Source organism: Dasypus novemcinctus, chromosome 23 (genome assembly GCF_030445035.2).
Source record: "Dasypus novemcinctus isolate mDasNov1 chromosome 23, mDasNov1.1.hap2, whole genome shotgun sequence".
Taxonomy (NCBI): domain Eukaryota; kingdom Metazoa; phylum Chordata; class Mammalia; order Cingulata; family Dasypodidae; genus Dasypus; species Dasypus novemcinctus.
The window spans coordinates 15,827,444-15,849,923 of NC_080695.1; the positions used below are offsets into that span (position 1 = coordinate 15,827,444).

At 55.7% G+C, this 22,480-nt stretch overlaps 3 protein-coding genes and 1 long non-coding RNA gene across 14 annotated transcripts in view; 2 read left to right on the plus strand and 2 right to left on the minus strand.

Moving 5' to 3' along the window:
• Positions 1-830: 830 nt before the first annotated feature.
• On the plus strand, positions 831-14,639 carry SRRT (serrate, RNA effector molecule). Of its 7 annotated transcripts, none has more exons than XM_004481822.5 (20): positions 831-1,100; positions 1,355-1,488; positions 7,140-7,268; positions 7,535-7,681; positions 7,906-8,118; positions 9,940-10,109; positions 10,276-10,460; positions 10,680-10,778; positions 10,862-10,979; positions 11,167-11,324; positions 11,651-11,712; positions 11,834-11,912; positions 12,225-12,413; positions 12,770-12,943; positions 13,046-13,199; positions 13,296-13,489; positions 13,683-13,839; positions 14,031-14,132; positions 14,238-14,364; positions 14,450-14,639. In XM_004481822.5, the coding sequence occupies exons 2-20, from the start codon at positions 1,367-1,369 to the stop codon at positions 14,523-14,525; spliced, it is 2,655 nt and encodes an 884-aa protein (XP_004481879.1). In that variant the 5' UTR covers positions 831-1,100; positions 1,355-1,366; the 3' UTR covers positions 14,526-14,639. The 7 variants fall into 7 exon arrangements, with proteins under 7 accessions (XP_004481879.1, XP_004481880.1, XP_004481881.1 ...); XM_004481823.5 differs by having other exon boundaries at positions 14,241-14,364; XM_004481824.5 differs by having other exon boundaries at positions 14,043-14,132.
• Positions 14,640-14,697: 58 nt separating this feature from the next.
• Positions 14,698-15,519, minus strand: UFSP1 (UFM1 specific peptidase 1; the record flags this gene model as incomplete). Its single annotated transcript, XM_004481834.5, has 1 exon — positions 14,698-15,519. A coding segment is annotated over one exon (678 nt), but the record flags the coding sequence as incomplete, so codon positions are not given.
• Positions 15,520-15,934: 415 nt separating this feature from the next.
• Positions 15,935-21,519, minus strand: ACHE (acetylcholinesterase (Yt blood group)). 3 transcript variants are annotated; one of them, XM_012520958.3, is made up of 5 exons: positions 21,445-21,519; positions 18,804-19,885; positions 18,028-18,512; positions 17,089-17,258; positions 15,935-16,273 (listed from the first exon to the last, which is right to left on the minus strand). In XM_012520958.3, the coding sequence occupies exons 2-5, from the start codon at positions 19,857-19,859 to the stop codon at positions 16,152-16,154; spliced, it is 1,833 nt and encodes a 610-aa protein (XP_012376412.1). In that variant the 5' UTR covers positions 19,860-19,885; positions 21,445-21,519; the 3' UTR covers positions 15,935-16,151. The 3 variants fall into 3 exon arrangements, with proteins under 3 accessions (XP_012376412.1, XP_058141875.1, XP_004481888.2); XM_058285892.2 differs by lacking the exon at positions 21,445-21,519 and adding an exon at positions 20,191-20,451; XM_004481831.5 differs by lacking the exon at positions 15,935-16,273 and adding an exon at positions 16,360-16,980 and having other exon boundaries at positions 21,445-21,511.
• The window catches only part of LOC139437404 (uncharacterized), a 45,452-nt gene continuing 43,600 nt past the window's right edge, over positions 20,629-22,480 (plus strand). For all 3 annotated transcript variants that reach the window (XR_011647175.1, XR_011647176.1, XR_011647177.1), the window contains exon 1: positions 20,629-21,260. This is a non-coding gene — a long non-coding RNA (uncharacterized lncRNA). The remainder of the gene's footprint in view (positions 21,261-22,480) is intronic.

The following is a 22,480-nucleotide window of genomic DNA, read 5'->3' on the forward strand; positions in this document are numbered from 1 at the left end:
CACAAACAAGCGCCATTGTTATTTCTGCCTGCATTTCACTGTGTGAGAAGGCTAGAGTTGAGAGGTCACTTCCCCAGATGGTGGGGTTACCAAATGTTAGAACCAAGATTCGAACATGGGTCTTAGCCCTTCCTGTTTCAGCTTTTTTTTTTTTTCCTCAACTCTACTATACTCTTTAGTGCTGGTTGATGTACAGACATCTCTCCTCTCAGGGCTGGGAGCAAGGGTACAGCAAGCTCTAAGGAGCCAGCGTTTCCTCCTCTTAGCCTTCACACTCCATTATTTAAAAAGAACTTGGTGTTATCACCCCACGGTGTTGGTGCATTTAATCTGGGGGAAGACAAGATCCTGCCTGGCCATCAGGACCTCAAGTCTATAGGTTGACTATTGGTTGGGGATAAGACTGGGGTTTGCCAATTTTGTTTAAAGATGGGGCGCCTTTGCCAAAGAGCAGGATCGCTCGGTTTTGAAGGCAGCGCACGGCTGTGGTACGGAAAAAGGCTGTTCTCTGGTGGCAACACGAAATGGTGGGAGGAGATGCTTTAAGATGGTCGCTCCCTCCCCCTAAACGCCCCCCGCTCCCCAAGCCCATGCCCTGCCCGAGGAGAGGAGCGAAACCGCCCCTAGATGAGGTCAGAAGGAGCCCCGATCTAAGATTCGAGCTTAATGGCTGAAAGCCAACCAGCTTAAGGCGCGGACACATCTGGCAAAGCGCGACCCCCAATCTCACGCCCAGCGAGCTCTACCGCCGTCGCGAGGACACGTTTGGCCCTGCCCGGTTCCCGTAGTTTGTCTCCCTCGCGCAGTTCTCGTTCCGGAGAGCTCGCGGGACCTCCTGGTCCCCACCCCTTCCCATCATCCTTCAGGTCTCCCCCGTTAAGTTCCAGTTCGGCGCGCGCTGGGAGCGCTCCCAGTGTCCGGGCTCCTGGCGCAGGGGCAGTGCTAGCGGCGAACGCCAACCGCCCCTCGCCTGCAGGCCCACGCCCCTCCCGCCTCATCGGCCCCTTTTGTTATTGTCTGCCGGTGGCAAGCTTCGGGCCCGAGTCACCGGGAGAACAGGCCCGCCCGAGCGTGAGGCCAACGGCTGCGACCGCTTCCAGGTGGGGGAGGGGCCGGGGAGCTGGAGCCGAGGGCCGGTGGGGAGCTCCCTGGAGGGGGCTGTCGGGTCGGGGCCGACGGCGCTGGGGCGGGGAGACCCTTGGGGGGCAGTGGAAGTGTGGTGGCCGTCCACCTGCCGGGGAAGAGGAGTTAGGATGGCTGGGACGGCGGGAATGGGGCGGTCGTGCTGCTCTTGAGGGGCGATCCTTTCATCTTCATGTCATTGTTCATCACTGCCCTGGCCACCCCTCCCCAGGCCCTTTGAGATATGGGTGACAGTGATGACGAGTATGATCGCAGGCGCAGGGACAAGTTTAGAAGAGAGCGCAGCGACTATGACCGTTCCCGGGAAAGAGATGAAAGACGTCGAGGGGACGATTGGAACGATCGGTGAGACGCTTTCCTTTCCCTTGGCCTTCTGACTCATTTTGTTTCATTCCACTCTCTTTACTTTTCTCCTATAATTTTGTTGGGGTGAACCTTATGAAATCGCCAACATTGGGCCGTTCTGATGTACAGAAGCCGCAATTTCATATGGTGCAACCTATTTGCTGTTGATCAAAGTATTGGTTATGTACAGCTTGACAGTCGGAAGGTTCTGAAGATCAATTCAGTATAACTAGAAGAGGTTGAGTGTGAAAAGGCAACATTTATACATTGTAGCTAAAATGTATGTTATATGTTGTAGATTACATCTCTGAAAGGTTGGTTCAGAAAAGTAATGTTGTAGAACTGACCTTACTGGAGAGTTTGAATGACCAGTTCCTTGGCAGGATATGTTTAAAATTTTTGTAATTGTTTTGCCAAAAATCTCCAAATGAATTCTTTGGGCAGTGCTAGTTGAGTTAATTGATTAGCTTTGACTCAGCGAGTGGTTAGTTTTCTGGAGTGCTCTTGAGTGGTTAAGGTGTTACCCTTAGGAAGGTTCTTAAAGGGTTTCAGATAGTGAATTAGTGCAGAGGAAATGTGGAAAGCTTTTTGTCTGAGGGGCTCCACAAACATTTGTAATTGTGGCTTAATTTGGAAATAGATTGCTATAAAGTGTTTGAGGTGTCTTATTGTAATAGCATTTATTTGTCTAAAATCAATTGGGAAATGAGTTTGTTAAACCATTCAGTCTGTCATTGCATCTTGTGGAGACCGTGGCCACCCTATTTTCCTTGGTATTTTTTAAGAATGTCGGAAGAAAAGGGTATTTTGAGTTCTGAAGGTGGAAAAAATGTGGTCATTTCCCTTAAGGAGCTTACACTCTCGGGCTTGGAGTGGGGGGCAAAGTGGGCTTGAATGTATGCTGCTCACGGAGTGTATAGAGAGAATCATAAAGACGGCAAGCCTGGAGGAACAGTTTTTCTGGGGGCGGGGGAAGGAGTGGTGAAGGTGGTGTGTCAGGAAGAGCTACAGGAAAGTGACACTAAACTAGACTTGGAAGGATGAATGGGATTTCCCCAGACACAGGTGGAGTGAACAGCTTGGAGTTGCGGGTGTACATTGTGTGAAGGAGGCATCTCATTCTAGTTTGTTTAGAGTAGCCATACTCAAATGTGGTCCACAGACCCCTGTTGGTCTCTGAGACCCTTTGTGTGGGTCAGTGAAGTAAAAGCTGTTTTTATAGTAATATTAAGATATTATTGCTATATTCACCATGCTGACATTTGCACTGATGGTGCTACAGCACTGGTGGGGGTAAAGCTTTTGGTACCTTAGCACAAATCAAGGCAGTGGCACTAGTTTCACTTTTGAGTGTCCTTGATGAAACAGTAAAAGTTGTTAATGAAGTTAGACTTTTAATACCTGCAATGAAATGGGAAGATGCAGAAAGCATAGTAGTGGTATCTTGAGGAAGAACACTTGTTATTATTCAGTTGAGTTGAAACTGACTGCTTTTTTTCCCATGGGATGCCACTTTTAATTGAACAAATGTCAAATTTGGTAGATATTTTCTTGAAAATGAACTAAAAGAACCTGTTCAAGGAAAACAATTTGTTGCTAATGATGAAGTAGAACTTTCAAGTGAAAATTAAAATTGTGGAAAACTTGTATTTACCATTGTGAAAGCTTTCCAATACTTAGATTTAAATGATAAGATTGGTGGTAATTTTAATGAGTATGATATATATTTTTTTAATTAAAAACAAAATTTATCGACCCCCGTTGTCTGCTCTCTGTGTCCATTCTCTGTGTGTTCTTCTGTGTCTGCTTGCATTCTTATCAGGCAGCACTGGGAATCTGTGTCTCTTTTTGTTGCATCACTTTGCTGCATCAGTTCTCCATGTGTGTGGCGCCATTCCTGGGCAGGCTGCGTTTTTTTTTTGCTCAGGGTGGCTCTCCTTGTGGGGTGCACTCCTTGTGCATGGTGCACCCCTATGTGGGGGGCACCCCTGTGTGGCACGGCACTCCTTGTGCGTGGCAGCACTGCACTTGGGTCAGCTTATCACATGGGCCAGGAAGCTCTGGGTACTGAACCCTGGACCTCCTATATGGTAGGCAGACACTCTTTTCAGTTGAACCACATTCGCTTCCCATGAATATGGATATTTTAATGTTATATAATGAATGTGTCAAGATCCATTCAAGGAGCAAGATATAACAGTGGGTTTTAATGTAGCACTGTATGAAATGGTCATTGAGAGGTTTCAGATTCCATATTGTAACTAAACTTTAGGAGACTACCACTTAATCGAGTTTGGATCAAAGAAGACTATCCCCAATTTTCTGAAAAGGCATTCATTCATTCATTCATTCATTCATTCATTCATTCATTTATTTATATATTTATGCAATGATTTATTTTTTATTTATTTCTCCCCTCCCCGCCCCCAGTTGTCTGCTCTCTGTGTCCATTCGCTGTGTGTTCCTCTGTGACCACTTCTGTCCTTATCAGCGGCACTGGGAATCTGTGTTTCTTTTTGTTGCATCATCTTGTTGTGTCAGCTCTCTGTGTGGGCAGCGCCATTCTTAGGCAGGCTGCACTTTCTTTCCCGCTGGGTGGCTCTCCTTACTGGGCGCACTCCTTGTGCGTGGGACTCCCCTATGCGGGGGACACCCCTGCATGGCAGGGCACTCCCTGCGCGTTATCAGCACTGTGCAAGGGCCAGCTCCACACGGCTCAAGGAGGCCTGGGGTTTGAACTGCAGACCTCCCATGTGGTAGGCAGACGCCCTAACCACTGGGCCAAGGCTTTTAAATTAAGCTACTTCCTTTTCCAACTGTGGCAAGAGCTTGGATTTTCTTAAATGTACTTCAACTAAAACAACATGTCACAACAGATTGATCATCTGTTTTTTTCTTTCTTTCTTTTTTTAGGTAGCAGAGTCAGGGATTGAACCCCCTGGGACCTTGTATATGGGAAGCTGGCTCTCAACCACTGAGCCACAGTGGCTCCCCAGAGTTTTTTTTTTTTTTAAGCAGTTTGAATGTAGCAACAAATGTGAGAATCCAGCAGTCTTTCATTAGCCAGACCTTAAATAGATTTACAAAAATGTAAAACTGACACTTTCCTTACTAATTTTTTGAAAAATAGTTATTTTTTCTCAAAAACAAAACTTTTGTTAATAACTTAAAAATTAATAGATACTGTTTTGGCAATGTCAGCGGTGGGTATAAGAGGAGGCAGCACAGAGCACTGTGCTTGCACAGCTGCACAGCAGATGTCCTGGGGGAAGGGTGGCCAGCTGGACTCTGCAGTGACCAGCTGGGCCTGGAGCAGAGAGGGAAAGGATCAGGATGGACAAGGATGTGCTGACACCTTTAAGGTCCTCATTGTTGGTGAGAGTGGGGTGGGCAAGTCCAGCCTGCTCTGGAGGTTCACAGATGATACGTTTGTTTTGTTTTTTGTTTCTGTTTTTTAAAGATTTATTTTATTTAGTTCTCCCTATCCCCTTGTTGTTTGCACTTGATATGTCTGTCATCTTTTTTCTTTAGGAGGCACGGGGAACCGAACGTGGAACCTTTGGTGTAGGAGGGAGGCACCTAATCACTTAAGCCACCTTCATTCCCATTCCCTGCCTTGTTGTGTCTCTTGTTGTGTCATCTTGTTACGTCAGTTCGCCGTGCCTGCCCGTCGTGCCAGCTTGCCATCCTGCTCGTCCTCTTTAGGAGGCACTGGGAACCTCTGCTCCCAGCTTCGTTGTGTCTCTCATGTTTTCTTTTGTCTCTTGTTGCATCATCTTGTTGTGTCAGCTTGCTGTGCCTCCCTGCTGTCTTATTTTTTTAAAGATTTATTTTACTTATTCTGCCCTGTCCTCATCCCCCCACCGTGTGCACCCACTGTCTGCTCATCCTCTCTTTAGGGGGCACTGGGGAACCAAACCTGGGACTTTCCATGTGGGAGAGAGGCCCTCAATCACTTGAGCCACCTCAGCTCCCTGGTTTGTTGTGTCTCCCATTGTCTTTCATTTTCATGTCTCTTTGTTGCATCATTTTGTTGAGCACTAGCTCACCTTATCCAGGAGGCCGTGGGAACTGAACCTGGGACCTCTCATGTGTAGGCTGGAACCCACTCGCTTGAGCCACATCCGCTTCCCCAGATACTTTTGTTTCAGAACTTGCAGCTATAATAGATGTTGACTTTAAGGTGAAGATTTTAGTGCATGGAAATAAGGCTAAACTAGCAATATGAGATACTGCTGGTCAAGTGAAGTTAAGGACGTTAACTCCCAGCCATTATAGAGGTGCACAGGGTGTGTTATGTTAGTTTATGTTACAGGAACAGACATCTTTGTTAAACTGGATAATTGGTTAACTGAATTGGAAACAGTGCAGTAAGGTTTTTCCATCTTTGTTTCAGAAGTACATTAGCAGTGTTTACAGTAATTCATACAGTACTTAACAATTTTCAGATGTGATACTTTTTTTCATAAATGTTGGTAGTGTTTGTCTGTGTACCTTAATTGTAGCTTGTTTAATGTTTATGATGATTTGTGTTTTAGACTTCTGTTAATGACTAGTTGACATTCAGAAACTTATTTCTGTGTTTTGAGGGGTAAGAGAAAGAAAATACTAAATGACAACTTGAGAAAGGCTTGTTGCTTCTACAGGGTGATATGTGTGGTACTGTTGTAATGAAAATCTTGATAATTTATTGTAATGAAGTAGCCAGTAGTTTATCAACACTGACTTGTCCATAGGAATAAAATCTTTTCCACATTATTCAGTTTTCAAAAAACCAAAGGAAGATATTGAAACTTTTGTTTTGAGTATGGCAAATATTGATAGAAAAACCCACGTAAATAAAACCTTGATGTCCTTAATTATAAGAGTGTAAGGAGGTCTCAAGGCCAAAAAGTTTGCAAGCAGCTAAAACATCTGGGTTAGTGCAAAGATTTTCCTTTTTTTGGGAATGGTGGGGTGTGTGTGTGATGATGGTGACTGAGGAGAGACTGGAATGACAGCTAGGAACCAAAGTTTTGAACAGTGTTGTTGACTGGCATTTAAGCAAGGACACGGCATGATGAGATTTTTGTTTTGAGAGAGATGCTTGACAGCAGAACAGAGAGGGGGAGAGATGAGAGGCAGGTAAAGCCATTGCTGCTGTTCCTGGAGAAGCAATAAGTGTTTGTGAGGATGGCACAACAGAGGACAGCTCTGAGAGGCTTTTTAGCAGGGGATTATCAAGAGAATATCAAGTCAGCCGTGAGGGCGGTGAGGGTGGTGCTGAGAGCTGGAGAGATGAGGCTATGTTGCTAGAACACACAGGGAACAGGAGGGAAGCAAGTGTGGGTGTCTAGTGACAGGACTCAGGCTCAGTCCTGACATGTAGAATGTGAGGTGACAGTGAATGCCATGTGGAGGGTTATTAATGTGGGTCTGGAGCTCAGGGAGAAGACCAGGCTGGAGGTGGATGGAGCTGACGAGCCGTCAGTTTGTGGGTAATGGTTGAAATGGTAGAAGCTAAGTGTTAAAGGTAAGAGTCTTTTTCTGTTTACAGTGTAGCTTTGTAATTTAAGGCTTTTAGTCAAATATGTCAGGAAAAACCTGTCCAGGAGGGTGGTCTTGGGGTGTCCAGCTGTCTCTTGAATCACTGTTACTTGTCCTTACTCCAGAGAGTGGGACCGTGGCCGGGAGCGTCGCAGTCGGGGTGAATACCGGGACTATGACCGCAATCGGCGAGAGCGCTTCTCTCCCCCGCGCCACGAGCTCAGCCCCCCGCAGAAGCGCATGAGGCGAGACTGGTGAGATGGCTCGTGTTGAACCGTATCCCCTCCTTAGTTCATTTCCATTCGGGCCTCTCGGCTTTCTTCCCTCACTTCTGCTGAAAACTTTTTTTTTTGTCATTTTCTTTTTCTAATTTCCCATAAACCCATTGTTTTCTTTGTCCTTTGTAAACCCTTGGGTGAGAGACCACATTCCCTAGATGCCCCTCCCTGCGTCCCTTCCTCCTTCGGGCTCTGGAGAGACGGTTCCCTTCTCTGTCTGACTTTCGTGTCCCCTGCCTCAGGGATGAACACAGCTCTGACCCATACCACAGTGGCTATGAGATGCCTTATGCTGGGGGAGGTGGGGGCCCAACTTATGGCCCCCCTCAGCCCTGGGGCCACCCAGATGTCCACATCATGCAGCATCATGTACTGCCTATCCAGGCCAGGTAAAGACCTGGGGTTCTTGGGAGAAGGGAGTTGGTAGGCTTGGGGGTTGGATGGGGGTTACTGACGACCACGGCTGGAGCCAGGTAGCAGGTCAGGCATGCAGAGACATGCCTGCAGTGGGTGGAAGCAGTTGGTGCCTGGCATTTGTCCATGGTGGGCCAGGAAGGGGGCAGCTGGCTACCTCGGCCCCCCCATCCCCCCACCCTCTTCCCCCACAACCAAGACCTCCTGACCGGGCCCCCCCCAGGCTGGGCAGCATCGCAGAGATCGACTTGGGTGTACCACCACCTGTGATGAAGACCTTCAAGGAGTTTCTCCTGTCACTGGATGACTCTGTGGATGAGACAGAGGCAGTGAAACGCTACAATGACTACAAGCTGGACTTTCGAAGGCAGCAGATGCAGGATTTCTTCCTGGCTCATAAAGATGAGGAGTGGTGAGTGCCCCTATTTCCCTGCTACTTCTTCCCTGGCATGTGTCCCCTGGCCCAGCCAGTGGAGCCTGCAGCCCTGTCCTCTTCCCATTTCCCCAATCCAGAATTTCCTGGGGGTGGGGGATGGGAAGTATAACAGCATTGGCTGATGGGGTCTCCTCAGTTCAGTGACTGCCATGGCCCCCCACTCCAGCTCCCTTCCCCACTGTCCTCAGTGAGTGGGACACCTCCGGGCAGCTGACTGCAGCCATCTGGCCCCTTGGGACAGCAGACAGACCTGCTTCCCACTTGCTGGCATTGGGTCGTTGTCATCCCTGATCGCCAGGACCCTGTGTGGCTGTGGCATCCTCCCAAAAGCGGCGAGTAAATCCAGACAAGAAAAGCAAAGCTTCTCAGGGTCATTTGACAGAAAAAGAATTTTAATTTTTTTTCCTTTTGTGGATGTTTTAATTTTAATCAACCATCTTTTCCCCCCTTCCTGCTCCTCCTCCTCATCCTCTTTCTGCTCCTCCTCCTTGAAAAGAGCCAGAACTGGGAACTACACCCGCTCATCGACGGAGCTCGGAGCAAACCCACCTCCACCCCCACCATACCCAGCCCATACATGAGCCCCCTGGGCTGAGCCGCGCTGCCCCGGCCAGGCAGACAGGCAGGGCACTGCTGTGCACAATGCAGCGGTTTAGCTGAATGTGATTGCTCAGGCAGTTAGTCAGTCAGGGCCCCCACCGCGGAGTCCCGCGGGGGTGGGGCATCCGGGCCGGGACGCCCAGCCAGGAGCCAGCCGGTGGCCCACCAGCCAGCATGGGCCCTGGGCGCGGCTAGTTAAATCTTGAGCTCTGTTTGACCAAGCAGCCAAGGTAAAGATCCTGGAGGTGATGCCTACGGCTTTTCCTTTTCTCTCCCGCTGAACTGTGGTTCTGTTCTGCTTTTCTCTGTCCCCTTCTTTCCTCCTCTGTACGTCCTTGTCTCAATCTCTTACATACCTTTTGTTCTTTATCTGTCCCTGTTCCTCCTCCTCTCTTGCCTAATGCTTTCCTGTTTTTCAGTTGTTCTCTGTCTGGTCTTCAGTTTTCCCCTTTGTTCTTGATTTCTGGGACTTTATCTCTTCTTTCTCCTTTTTTCCCTCATACTCCTCTAACTTTTCCTGTCTTTCCCTCAAGGTCCTATTTTAAATGTTTGCTTTTTTCCTGCCCCACCCTCATCCTCCCCCCTCACCTTTCTCTGTCCGTGGGCGATACTTGAGGCTATAGGGGCACTTCAAATTCTCCCTTTGGTCTTCCCTGTCCTTTCACCATCTTGCCTGTCTTCCCTTCCCAAGGGGGGAGAAAGGTATCCTGCCTCTTTGGCTTCTCCTACCTGGTGCATTTCAGGTTGCCCTCTGTCTTGCCCCTAGGGATGGAGGGAGTTGGTGGGAACAGTCCTTTTAATGACTGTAGTTCGGGATTGGCAAGGAGAGGGAGGTTCTTTGGGTCCTAATATTTCCTTAGCCTTCCTCTCTGAAGCTTTGGGAAATTATACCCATTAAGTGTTTTCCTGAGACTTGGGACAATTAATCTGCCTCCAACCCTAGCCTCCCCCTATAGCCATTGCTCTTCCCAAGTCCAGAGCTCTTGGTTCTCCCCCAGATCCTTTCAGAGCACCACCTCTAGTTCCCTTTGGGGTGAATGGGTGGTCCTAGGGCCCCCCTCCCCTAATCTCTGCTTTCATGGCCTTTTGTGGGTGTGAGAGATGGGGGCTATGCCCTGACTTTCCTGGGCCCCTCCCCTCATCCTGGCCCTGGCCTCCAGTGACTATTTTGTCTTCCCTACCTCCCTCCCTTCCCAGGTTTCGGTCAAAGTACCACCCAGATGAGGTAGGGAAGCGTCGGCAGGAGGCCCGGGGGGGCCTGCAAAACCGACTGAGGGTCTTTTTGTCCCTCATGGAGAGTGGCTGGTTTGATAATCTCCTCCTGGACATAGACAAAGCTGATGCCATTGTCAAGATGCTGGATGCAGGTGTGTAGATTTGGAGTGGGGGCAGGGGTGTAGACATCTGAGCCCCATGGGGGTGGGGAGTGTCTGGTGACCAGGGTCTTCGCTGGGAATCAGGAGCAAGTTGACAGAAAGCCAGAGCCCTAAGCCGGGGCTCTTGAATTGTGACATCTGCTTCCTTTGTTGGTAGCTGTGATTAAGATGGAAGGAGGCACAGAGAATGACCTACGCATCCTGGAGCAGGAGGAAGAGGAGGAACAGGCAGGAAAGCCTGGGGATCCCAGCAAGAAAGAGGAAGGCCGGGCTGGACCAGGGCTTGGGGATGGAGAGCGCAAGGCCAGTGATAAGGACGACAAGAAGGAAGACAGCAAACAGGTCTGTGTGATGGGGCCTCTGGGGCCTGGGGAGAAGGGCAGCATTGGAGCTTTTCTGGAGGTGGTTGGGATCCAAAGGAGCTGGAACCTAGGGCGGCTGTGTATAGGGTAGGAGGGGAAAGAGGACAACTTCTGGACTCAGCTGTGACAGGTGGGAGGGGGCCTTCTGAGAAAAGTTGAAGGGGAGATTTGACATCCCTATGATTGTCCCTTTCTGAAGGCTGAGAATGACAGTTCTAATGATGACAAAACAAAGAAATCTGAGGGTGATGGGGACAAGGAAGAGAAGAAAGAAGACTCTGAGAAGGAAGCCAAGAAGGTAGGCTGTCTCTAGGTGGGGTGAGGATGTCAGGGCTGGGGGCCTGGCTGGCTGACTCATCCCTCCTGCTGTGGCTCCCACAGAGCAGCAAGAAGCGGAACAGGAAGCACAGTGGTGATGACAGCTTTGATGAAGGCAGCGTGTCAGAGTCGGAGTCGGAGTCTGAGAGTGGCCATGCTGAGGAGGAAAAGGAGGAGACGGGTAGGCTTTATTTTCTGCTTGCAGGCTATTCTCTTCCGATGGAACACAGTGTGGAGGCATGAGAGGTTGGTGAAGTTGAGGCTGGGGTGGCTTGTACCAGGAGACTTATCTGGGAGGGCAGTAACCACTTATACTTCTCCACTCTCCCCTCAAATAAGATTCACCAATTCCACCACTTTCTTCACAGAAGAAACACTCAAGGAAAAGGAGAAGACCAAGGAAGAAGAAAGGGAGAAACCTAAGGAGCCTCCAGGGCTGGAATGTAAACCCCGGCCGCTGCATAAGACGTGTTCTCTCTTCATGCGTAATATCGCACCCAATATCTCCCGGGCTGAGATCATTTCTGTGAGTGGAGAATACTGTATGGGGAGCAGGGATGCCACCTAGGTTCTTACTGCAGGCTCTCCTTGGGAGCCAGAGATGGCACCTTTCGACATGTCTCCCTACCCCTCATTTCTCTAATAGGGAAGGCCCCCTTCCCTTGTGTTCTTACCCTTATACTGCCGGCCCAGGATTGCACCATTTGCTTTTAAGTGCTGGCATTCTTAAGCCCTATATTGGGTTTTCCCGGCCCATTAAAAGGCAATTCCCCAGGGTTCTGAGGACTTGGTGTTTGGAGAAAGACGTCTATCCTTGAATCACTAAATGCAATTTCTCTTGCGCTCTTTCAGCTTTGTAAAAGATATCCAGGCTTTATGCGTGTGGCACTCTCAGAGCCTCAGCCAGAGAGGAGGTGAGGAATTGAGAACAGTGGGACCCTGCATACCTGGCAGAAAAGGTCAGGCCAATGCTATCCTTACCCTTACCCCTACCCCAAGGTGACATCGAGGTTTTCTTGTGTTTCTCTCATTTAGATTTTTCCGTCGTGGTTGGGTGACTTTTGATCGTAGTGTCAACATCAAAGAGATCTGTTGGAACCTGCAGAATATCCGAGTGAGTATTAGGAGTGAGGCTCTTTTGAGGAAGAGAGTTTGGCTCTGCCTGTCCCATATGATCTCTGATGTTTATGCATTGATTTGGTCACGCTGCCCCTGGCCCATCCATTCAGTTTGCTCACAGGGACTGTTAACTCTTGTCTCTGGGTTAGGCTCTGGGGCAGTTACTGTGAGCAAGATCCATTTGGTCCCTTTCTTCAGGGATCTCAAAGTCTAGGCCCTGGAGCTCTATCACCAGGGCCAGTCTTTGAGCTGCTGCTGCTTGGGTAGTGGTGGTGGGGCAAGCCTTCTGAGTACCTGTTCCTTACAGCTCCGGGAGTGTGAGCTGAGTCCCGGCGTGAACAGGGACCTGACCCGGCGTGTCCGCAACATCAATGGCATTACTCAGCACAAACAGATAGTGCGCAACGACATTAAGCTGGCAGCCAAGCTGATCCACACGCTGGACGATCGGACCCAGCTGTGGGCCTCTGAGCCTGGAACACCGCCTCTGCCCACAGTCAGTGACTCCCCAGGGGACTTTTTCCAAATCAGCCCACCCATCTCATCTGCTGTGGGCCTTTCTGACCTCATTTGATCTAAAGCATTGACTCCTGTGCCTGTGCACTCCCCTCCCTTCCGCCTGGGGTGAGGGGTACCTCCTCCACCTCCAACATTGACATTAGCAATTATTTGTGGGTTAGGGTAGAACAAATATAAAAATGAGGACAAGTAGTGAGGAGGCAGAGGTAACAGTGGTTATAGTGACCCTCACGGTACCTTCTATGCCAGGAGGTTCCTGGGCTATCTACCTGAAGGGCTTTTCTTCCTCACTTGTCCCTGCTCATCAGCCCCACCTTCTCCCCTCCCCACCAGAGCCTGCCCTCTCAAAACCCAATTTTGAAGAACATCACTGACTACCTGATCGAGGAAGTGAGTGCTGAGGAGGAGGAACTGCTGGGGAGCAGTGGGGGGGCCCCCCCTGAGGAGCCTCCTAAGGAAGGGAACCCAGCTGAAATCAACGTGGAGCGGGATGAGAAGCTGATCAAGGTGCCAGCTACGGCAGCACGTGGGTGGTGGAGAGTGGGTCTCAGGGCAGCAAAGGGGCAGTAGAACCGACAGGTCCTGATGTGCCTTGCCGTTTCCTTTTAGGTTTTGGACAAACTCCTGCTCTATTTGCGCATTGTGCATTCCTTGGATTATTATAACACGTGCGAGTACCCCAATGAGGATGAAATGCCCAATCGCTGTGGCATCATCCATGTTCGGGGGCCCATGCCACCCAACCGTATCAGTCATGGAGAAGGTGAGCGTTCAGGGTCCCCGTTTTGATTGCCCTTCCCACCCCTTGCTTCTCGCTGTCTTCTCCAACCTGCTTTTCATCTCTCTCGGCTAACCACAGTGCTGGAGTGGCAGAAAACGTTTGAGGAGAAGCTGACTCCATTGCTGAGTGTGCGGGAGTCTCTCTCGGAGGAAGAGGCCCAGAAGATGGGTCGTAAAGACCCTGAGCAGGAAGTGGAAAAATTTGTCACCTCCAACACCCAAGAACTGGGCAAGGATAAGTGGTTGTGCCCTCTCAGTGGCAAGAAATTCAAGGTCTGCGATGTTAGAGTTGGTTTGTTAGAGTGGCTGGAGGAGGGGGTTGGACCAGGAAGCCTCCTAAAGGCTTGGGTAGCAAGTAGGGCTCCCTGGAGACTGGTAGGAGGGGAGGTTGATTACTCCTGATTGGGTGTGAGGAGAGGGAAGCCACATTCCTTGCTCTGTCCTGACCACTCCATTCTTCACCCAGGGCCCCGAATTTGTGCGCAAACACATCTTCAACAAGCATGCAGAGAAAATTGAGGAAGTGAAGAAGGAAGTGGCATTTTTTAACAATTTTCTCACTGATGCAAAGCGCCCGGCTCTGCCTGAGATCAAGCCAGCTCAGCCACCTGGCCCTGCCCAGAGTAAGATACGATCCATGAGGGTCTGTCACATTCCCTCTACCTTGACAATATCCAGGAACTCCTGTTGCTCAGTAATCTGTCATTCCCTAAGAAATTTCTACCCCACCCTCAGGCCGTATTTCTAAGTGCCGTTTGTGTTTGTCTGCCTCCCCACCCCCTCCCGCAGTAATTCATGTCCCTTGTTCGTATTGTACTCCCCCCAGGTTTAACCCCAGGACTCCCCTACCCACACCAGACACCCCAGGGCCTGATGCCCTATGGTCAGCCCCGGCCCCCCATCTTGGGCTATGGAGGTAAGTATAGGAGGGAGGAAAGGGCTTGGTTATGTGGGAAAAAGAAAACTAATTAGGTAGGACGAAGTTGAGGTGGGTTCAGCCTCGCATTGACCTTTTCCGCAGCAGGTGCTGTCCGTCCTGCAGTCCCCACAGGAGGACCTCCATACCCCCATGCTCCGTATGGTGCCGGCCGAGGGAACTACGATGCCTTTCGAGGCCAGGGTGGTTATCCTGGGAAACCCCGCAACAGGTAACAAAGAGCTAAGAGGTCCACGTTTTCTGACTTGTCTTGCCCTCTTCAAAGGGATTCTCTACTCACCTCATCTGTCTCACAGGATGGTTCGTGGAGACCCAAGGGCCATTGTGGAATATCGTGACCTAGATGCCCCAGATGATGTTGATTTCTTTTGAGCCGTCCACTTTTCCTCACGTACGGTATCTATACTTGTGACTGCCTTGTCCCATTGAGCTCTGAGAATTTTTGTACGTTCAGCCCTACTGCCAATAAAAGCACTTCTCCAGTGACTCCTGACTGTGTCGTATGCACCTCCCTGATCATCCCAAAGATCCACCAGGGCAACAGTTAGCTAGGACTTGCCACTTTATTGATGTCAGAGGCCCCAGGTTCTCCTGGGACTTCTAGGAACCTGACATCAGGCAGCCCTCTCTGCCTTTGAGAGGTGCGAGATGTGCATGTATGGGCCCAGAGATGGTTCTGGAACCATCCTCAGGCCAGGGTGTGATGTTGCTTTTCAGGGTTATGGCTGGTTAAGCACAGATTGTAGAAAGAGTTGGTGTCAAAGGCTGTGCTTATCTCTCGCCAACCCACCCACCCAGCAATCTGTAGTTGACTGGCGTTTTCAGGAGTGCCCCAGCAGTGAGGGTCCAGTACCAGGACATAGGCTTCTGTGCCTGGCCCCAGGCAGACTCCCAGCAACGCCTTGGCCTGGGCATCCGCATCGCCCCCCACCATTACAGGTCCCCCACCCCCTGCGAAGTGGGAGTAAAGCCTTTCCAGTTCCCCCTGAAGCCCCGCTCCACGTGGTACGTGGCGTAGGCGCCCCTGGGGCCCTCCGAAGTGGCCCAGGCAGAGGCTGGCCTCTACACAGCCGATCCAGCTCGGGGAGCCCCGGAACCCAGGAGGCTTGTCGCCCATGTCCTCCAGGGCCGCCTGCATGTCAGCCAGCTCGGGCACTCCAGCGGGCTGGCCCTCTGGCCACGAAAACAGCGTCTGCAGCGTGCGGTAACCGCAGCCCCAGCCCCGGTCATCCAGCCCATCGCAGCCGTAGTGGTAGTAGAGGTAGTGGCCCGAGACGAGTGCTAGACGAGCAGGGCCGCGGCATGGCGGGGCCAGGCCCAGGTGGACATCCCTCAGCGGCTCCAGCGCGCGTGGCGGGAGTGACGGTCACTAAGGCGGGCAAATGCGTCCTCCCGGTGGTGTGGAGCAAACTCCAGGGAGATCCAGGCTCCAACGCGTGCTCTCGGCCCCGGTCTTGCGTGAACTCTGGGCACACGCACCCGGCACTAGACAGCCGCAGAGGAAACGACAGGCACCCGTACAGCGGCCCCTCCCTGCGCGGCTCCCACAATGCACCGCCCCGCTGCTGCGTATCCCACGGCGCGGCCTTACGGCGCAGGCGCGATCTCCATGGGCCGGGGCGGGGCGGGGCTCGGCTCCGAGGTGGCTGTGGGGCGCAGGCGCGGTGCACACCACCCCGGAGAGGCGCGAACCCCACGGCCTCTGGCCCGTTCTCCAGTTCTTCCGCGCAATGATTCAGGCTTTGAGCCCCTACCCCCGGCCCCCCAGTCGCGCACACTCCTCTAGCTGTAACAGTTTATTGGCAGCCCAGAGGGGCGAAGGCACCGCGGGGAAAGGAGCGCGACCCGAGACATGCAGAGGACGGGGAGTCCCCGGGGAAAGTCGGGGTGGTGGGCAGGGCCGAGGGCTCCGCAGTGTGATATCCCAGCCCTGAATTAAATAGTATATACAGCTCGGGGCCGGGCGGGCGCGCAGGCGGGTGTGGGGTCCCGCCTGGGTCACAGGTCTGAGCAGCGATCCTGCTTGCTGTAATGGTCGAACTGGTTCTTCCAGTGCACCATGTAGGAGCTCCAGCGGTGGAACTCGGCCTTCCACTGGCGCTCCGCCTCGTCCAGCGTGTCTGCGGCCAGGGCGCCGGCAAGTGGGGGGGGGGGAGCGGGGGGAGACATGGGGAAGGTCGGCAACGGACGTGCGGGGTGGGGGGGCGCGTGAGTGCGAGGACGGCAAGACACACAAGAAGGTAGAAAGCCGCGGGGGACGTGGAAAGAGGATCCGGAGAACAGGGAGAGGGAACGTCAGGGCAGAGGCGGGGCAGAGCGGGAGGGCAGGATGGGAGCGGGTGGAGAAAATGACCAGGGGACACGGCGACAGGGGGCCAGAGGAGGAGGGTCGGCGGGGAAAGAGAAGAGACAGAAATGGTTGACTGTTATAGCCCCAATGGGGGTGCATTCCAGCCCCGGTTCTTTACTCTCCCCCCAGCATCAGGCTCAGGCTCCAAAGCATCATTTTATAAAAAAATAATTTTTTTTTCCATTTCCATTTAAACAATTAAACATTTAAAGGGTCCCTGAGGCGGGCCGGGGGGTCACTCCTCCCCCCTTTCCGGTTTGAGAAGGGAGTGGGCGCTGGCTTGGAGGTCCCTGAGTGGGGCCCTTCCATGTGGTCCGATCACTCATTAGAGGAGGGTCCCCTGAGGCCGGAGGGCAAGGGGCCGTGGTCACAGCTGCAGGAGCCGGGAGAGGAGGAGGAGGAGATGGATGAGGGGCACAGGGAGGCCGGGCCTGGGCCTCCAGGCGGGGCCTGAGCAGGTGCGGGGAGCCTCCAGGGCTGGGGGGAGAAGAGAGGGGTTACACCCGGCCGGCCCCACTCTCTGTGCGCCCTCCTCTCTCCCCTACCTCCCAGGCCCTGCCTGGCCGGTCCCGGGTCCCCGCGTACCGGTGGCGCTGAGCAATTTGGGCAGGAAGCGGTTCCAGAAGGCGCAGGCCTGCGCACGCAGCCCTCGCCGCACCTCCAGCGGCCGCAGGTTCAGGCTCACGTACTGCTGCGCTCCCGCCGTGTACGGTGGCCACAGCGGGGACTTGGGGTCCCGAGGGTCATTGGGGTCTCTGCGGGAAGAAAGGGAAAGGGGAAGACTCAGACCCCTGCAAGCCTGCCTGTCCTGGGGGGTGGGGCTGGGGACTGACCATTACCGTTTTCAATTCCCTGGAAAACCCTATTCCTCCCTTGCACCCCTTCTTTTCTCTTCTCCGGGGTCCCCCGTTTCCCGCCAGTCTCCCCCTTTCTCCTGCTCCTACCCTCCCTCTTGCTGCCTCTCTCTTTCCCTGTTCTTCTACTCCTCTCTCTGTTTCTCGCATTAAAACATTTGCTACGATTTACTGAGTTCTTAATATGTCCTGCCTCTACAAACAACACATTTACTTTTGCGACACCCCTTTGATGGCCGACCGATTGTCCTCTTCTTCCGGCCAGTAAACTCATGCTGGGGGAGAGGGGGGTGTCACACAGCTAGTCAATCATCCCTGTTCCATTTAACCCAGCGGGAAGTTCAGCCTCTAGCTGCTATCTTGACTCCTCTGGCTGCGTCTCTCTGGCCACCTCTTTGCTTTTTCCTCCCTCTGCTTGTCCCTTCAGGATCTGCCACCCTGTCTTCTGCTTCCCCCCCAACCCCCCACCTCCCTGCTGCCCGCCTTGCTTTCTCTCTGGATCTCTCTCCTTTGTTTCTCTCTCCTTTGTCTCCTCCCTTTTGTGAACTTTCCCCTCTGCCTCCTTTTCTGTCTCTTGGGCCCTCTCCTCCTGCCTTCCCTCTCTCTGTCTCTCTGTCCCCCTCCCCCTTGCTGGTCCCCTGCGGCCCTCCTCCCCCTTGGCACTGCTGACCCTGTGCGGGCGAAGTTGGCCCAGTATCTCATCAGCCGCTGGGCAAAGCTTCTCTCCTCGACGGTGTAGTTTAGTGAGGGTTTCAGGGGGAGCCCAAAGATGAACTCGATCTCGTAGCCGTGGGGCACCCCCATCCAGAGGGGCCAGGAGAGTGTGGAGGCACGGTGGTCGAAGAGGTAGGCGTAGACGCGGGCCCCCTGGGCGGCCAGCCGCCCGGCCAGCTGGGCCACGGGGCATACCACGTTGTGGTCGCCCACCACGTCGCTCAGGGCCTCCCTAAGCCGTGCCGGGTCCTCGGGGTGCAGCCAGTCTGTGTAGTGCAGGACCACGGCCTCGGCCGCCAGGTCACTCACCTGGGGGACCCCGACTCGCACCCCCGCCAGGAACTGGGCTCGGCTGATGAGAGACTCGTTGTCTTTGCTGAAGCCTGGGGCCCCGTAAACCAGAAAGTAGGAGCCCTCGTCCTTCACCACGCCCACCAGCACCTGGGGGACAAGATGGAGGGATGGGGGCACAGACAGACAGGAGGACAGAAACAAAGAGCCAGAGAGGTGAACAGTCATAACCCAGAACCGTGGAGGAAGAGCGTGCGAGGCTGGGGAAAGGACAGAGAGAGAGAAAATGTACCCGGACTTCCATTCCTCTCTGCCCCCCCTGGCCCTCCGGGCCTCTGGGAGGGGATCTTGAGGCCAGCTCATGCTTGAGTCCTTGGGGAAGGGACCGGCGGGAGAATGGGCCAAAAGGAACCAGTGCCCCCCCTTCCAGCCACCAGTCACCTGCAGGCCGTGGAAGTCCCCGGCGTTGATGAGGGCGTCAGGCGTGTCACTGAGGAAGTCTCCGTCCACCACGGGCACGAAGGAGAAGCGGAAGACACTTTCTTGCGGCAGCACATGCCACTCATGATCCACCAGGTCCTGGGCTGGCCGCGCCCGCAGGCAGGCCACCAGCTCCGTGTCATTGCCGCCGGCGCCGCCGGGGGGACAGCCGACGAGGCGGGCCAGCAGTGTGGCCCTGCGGCGGGCCTCTCCCACGCCCACGGTGGCCCAGGGCCCGTTGGGCGCCCCGCTCTGCAGGACAGCCCTGTGGAACAGGCTCCGACTGGGCGGGGACAGCAGGTGCATGCCCACAGAGGCGGCGCCCGCGCTCTCCCCAAACAGCGTCACCGACGTCGGGTCTCCCCCGAAGGCCGCCACGTTCTCCTGCACCCACTGCAGCGCCAGCCTCTGGTCCAGCAGACCCACATTGCCTGGTGCCTCCCGGCTCCCCGGCAGGGCCAAGAAACCAAAGGCTCCCACCCTGTAATTCATGGACACCAGCACGGTCCCCTCGGCCTGTGCCAGGAAGCGGCCATCGTACACGTCCAACGAGGAGGCCCCGCTGTAGAAGCCGCCCCCATAGATCCAGACGAGGACGGGCGCGGGGGACGCAGGACGGGGGTAGGGTGTCCATACGTTGAGGTAGAGGCAGTCCTCACTCAGATCACGGTTGGGGTTCCACATCTCGGTGCCTTCGAAGCCCGGGTACAGGGTGTCCACGTATTGGTAGCAGACACTCTGGAAGGCTGTGGCGTCCAGCACCCCTGGCCAGGGTCGCTTGGGCTCCGGCGGCAGAAAGCGACGGGGGCCCACGGGTGGCTCCGCATAGGGCACGCCCAGGAAGGCAGCGACAGGGCCCCCAGGGGCCAGGAGGCGGACACCCCGCAGACGGCTCCCCCGCAGGGTCACCAGCAGCTCTGGGTCCTCTGCCCGGGCCCCTCTTCCCAGGAGGAAGAGGAGGAGAAGGAGTGGGGAAGTCAGGCAGGGCCTGTGCGGGGGTCGCCCCGGGGGCCCCATGGCTGCCTGGGCGGGGAGGAAGGCTTCTGCGGGAGAAAGAGAAGCACAGCGTGAAGGCGTGAGGCCTCCAGGAAGGCGCGGTTAGGTAACAATCTTGTCCAGGCGTTATCGCGGAGCTGCAGAGGAGGTGGGGCAGCTTGACAGCGAGGAGAGTCCGGGAGCGAGGGAGGGAGGCAGGAGGCGGCAAGGACACAGGCAGGCAGGGAGAGGCAAGAGGGGACCGGACCAGGCAGACATACACCCGCACAGACAGCTGCGGGGTGGGGGGTGGGGGGGGGAGCGCGGCTAGGGAGTACTCCCCACCCTGCCCGCCGAGGCCCACTGCCCTCACCTCCTTCCCCCGGCCCGGTGACTGAGCTGGGCCCGAGCGTGCAGTGCGGGCACCAGAGGCCGCAGTCCACGCACGGGCACCGCGACAGGGGCGGGGCCCTCACTGACGGGCGGCGCTGATGGAGGAGCTGGCTGCGGCGTGAGGGCGCAGCCCAGGCTTCTCCGGGGCTGGCCAGGGCCGGGGACCTGGACGGGGTGGCTTGGGCATTCAGGGGCCCCCCAAATCCTGCTTACTGTGCCGCACCCTGCCGCGCCCCAGCCACTGTCTGGTCCAGCGCTCCGGTGCCAGCCGCGCCCGCCCCCCCTTCCCCCCCGCACCTAGCCCCAGCCGACAGGCTCGCGCGCCTTGGCCCCCCGGGACTCGCGGGCCCTCCATCGGTCCGAGGCTGCGGTGCACGCCGCCGCCAGCGGGGGGCAGTAGAGACCGAGGAAAGGACGGCGCCTCCCGCCCGCATCCCGCGAGCCGGGAACTTGGGGCGGGGGTCTAGGGGTTCGCGGGCGTTGCACAGGGGCCCGAAGGGCGAGCCGGGACGCCTGTGTTCCCGGAGCCCCCGAGATCCCGGGCTGCAGGGGCGGCGGCGCTATTTTGGGGCAGCAGCTGCCGCGGATCCGGCATCTCCAGCCAAGGGATCAAAATTCCCCGGGTCGGAACTCCCCTTTCTCCCGGCGGCCACCCCGCAGCCCCCGCCGCCCTGAGCTGGGGGTGGGGATGGTGGTACTGGAGATTAACTAGGAAACCCGAGTGGAGCTAATTATAACTCGGGGCTTCCGCTGAGCCTTCCCTTCCCCCCAAGCAGAGACGGAGTCCCCGAGGGAGGGGGGCGCCTGAGCCTCGAGGGGGCCTGGGCTAGACGCTGCGCAGGGGCGCTGGGGTCCCGGCCCTCGGGAAGTGGGGGGCCCAGTCGGGCGCAGGAACCTGCGCAGCTCGGGGTCCGCCCCAAGCAGGGGGCGTCTTCCAGTGGCCCCAGACTTGGGGGCGAGCTGGAGAAGCGGTGCTGGGGGTCTCCGCAGGACTTTCAGAGGAGAGGCGGCGGCCAGTCCTGCGGGGTGCCTGCTCCCCCGCGGGCGTCCGTAAGTATGCGGCGGAGAGGGAAGAGGGAAGGATGAGTGGGGGGCAGCTGTGTGTGTGGGGTGTCCCTGGGCAGGTCCGGGGGCACGGGGGGCGTCCCGTTTGGGGACCTAGATCCCTCCGGGGCGCACCGTCCCCCGGACACCGGCTGGGCCGCGGGCCGAGGGAGGGACCCGGGAGACTCACCTGGGCAGCCGAGCCGGGCCGGGCCGCGCCGGGAGCTGGAGGCGGCCGCTGTTCCCCGGCGCAGGCTGAGCCGACTCTGACAGCCGCCGCCTCTGGCCCCCCGCACACACCCCCTCGGGGCCGCACGGCGCCCCCGCCCGCCCCCGCCCACTGTCTCCGCCCCCGCCCCTCCCCGCTGCCCGGGGCTGCCACCTCCCCTCCCTTTCCCTCTCTGCACCCCTGGGGCCTCCGAAGTGGCCGAGGCCACAGGGAGCCGGGAGGCCCAGACGGACTTCAGTGACAGACACGACAGAACGACCCGCAGCGGAGGAACAGACACCTACGGTGACCGGCGGACAGAAGCCCGCGGTGACAGACACACGCAGCGGACGGTCTCATGCAGCGCCAGACACAGACGCAGTGACCGACATTCACAGACGGCCGGACACACCCGCACACATGGACAGCCTCGGTCGAGGCTGGGGAAGTTGTCGCCAGGCCTCGAGACCGAATAAATGAGCCTCCTGGGCCACGACACAGCCAGAGGGGGCGTGGGGGGTATCTGCACGTGACAGTGTGGCTGAGGGCCTACAGGGGACGGGGTGGCACTGGAGGAGAAAAGGTGACGGGGACACTCCTGGGATTGAAGGGACACCTGTGAGAATGAAGATGTGAACATGCGCTCACCAGTGGAAAGGAGGGGACCCCGTGGGGGAAGCAGACCCCAGTGGGGAGGGGAAGAGGAGACTCCGGGACACCGCGAGGCAAGGCCGAAGTGGTGGCACGCGCAAGGCTGCGGGGCGAGGCCGCTCTCCGCTGCCGCAGTGGAAACTTCTGGAATCCCTGCGGGTGGGTGTGCGTTGGTTCCGTGACGGGTGACCTCGGACTTTCGTCACCAGAGTCCGGCCGGGGCATGACATCACCAGGCCACCTTCCCATTGGCCGCCGCGGCCGGCAGGTGGGCGCGGCCAGGCCGAGGCGCCCCCAGCCTGCGCCGAGGGCCTGGGCCCTCCAGGGGATGCCCAGGGGGACGGGACGGCGGCGGCGTCCCCGCGCC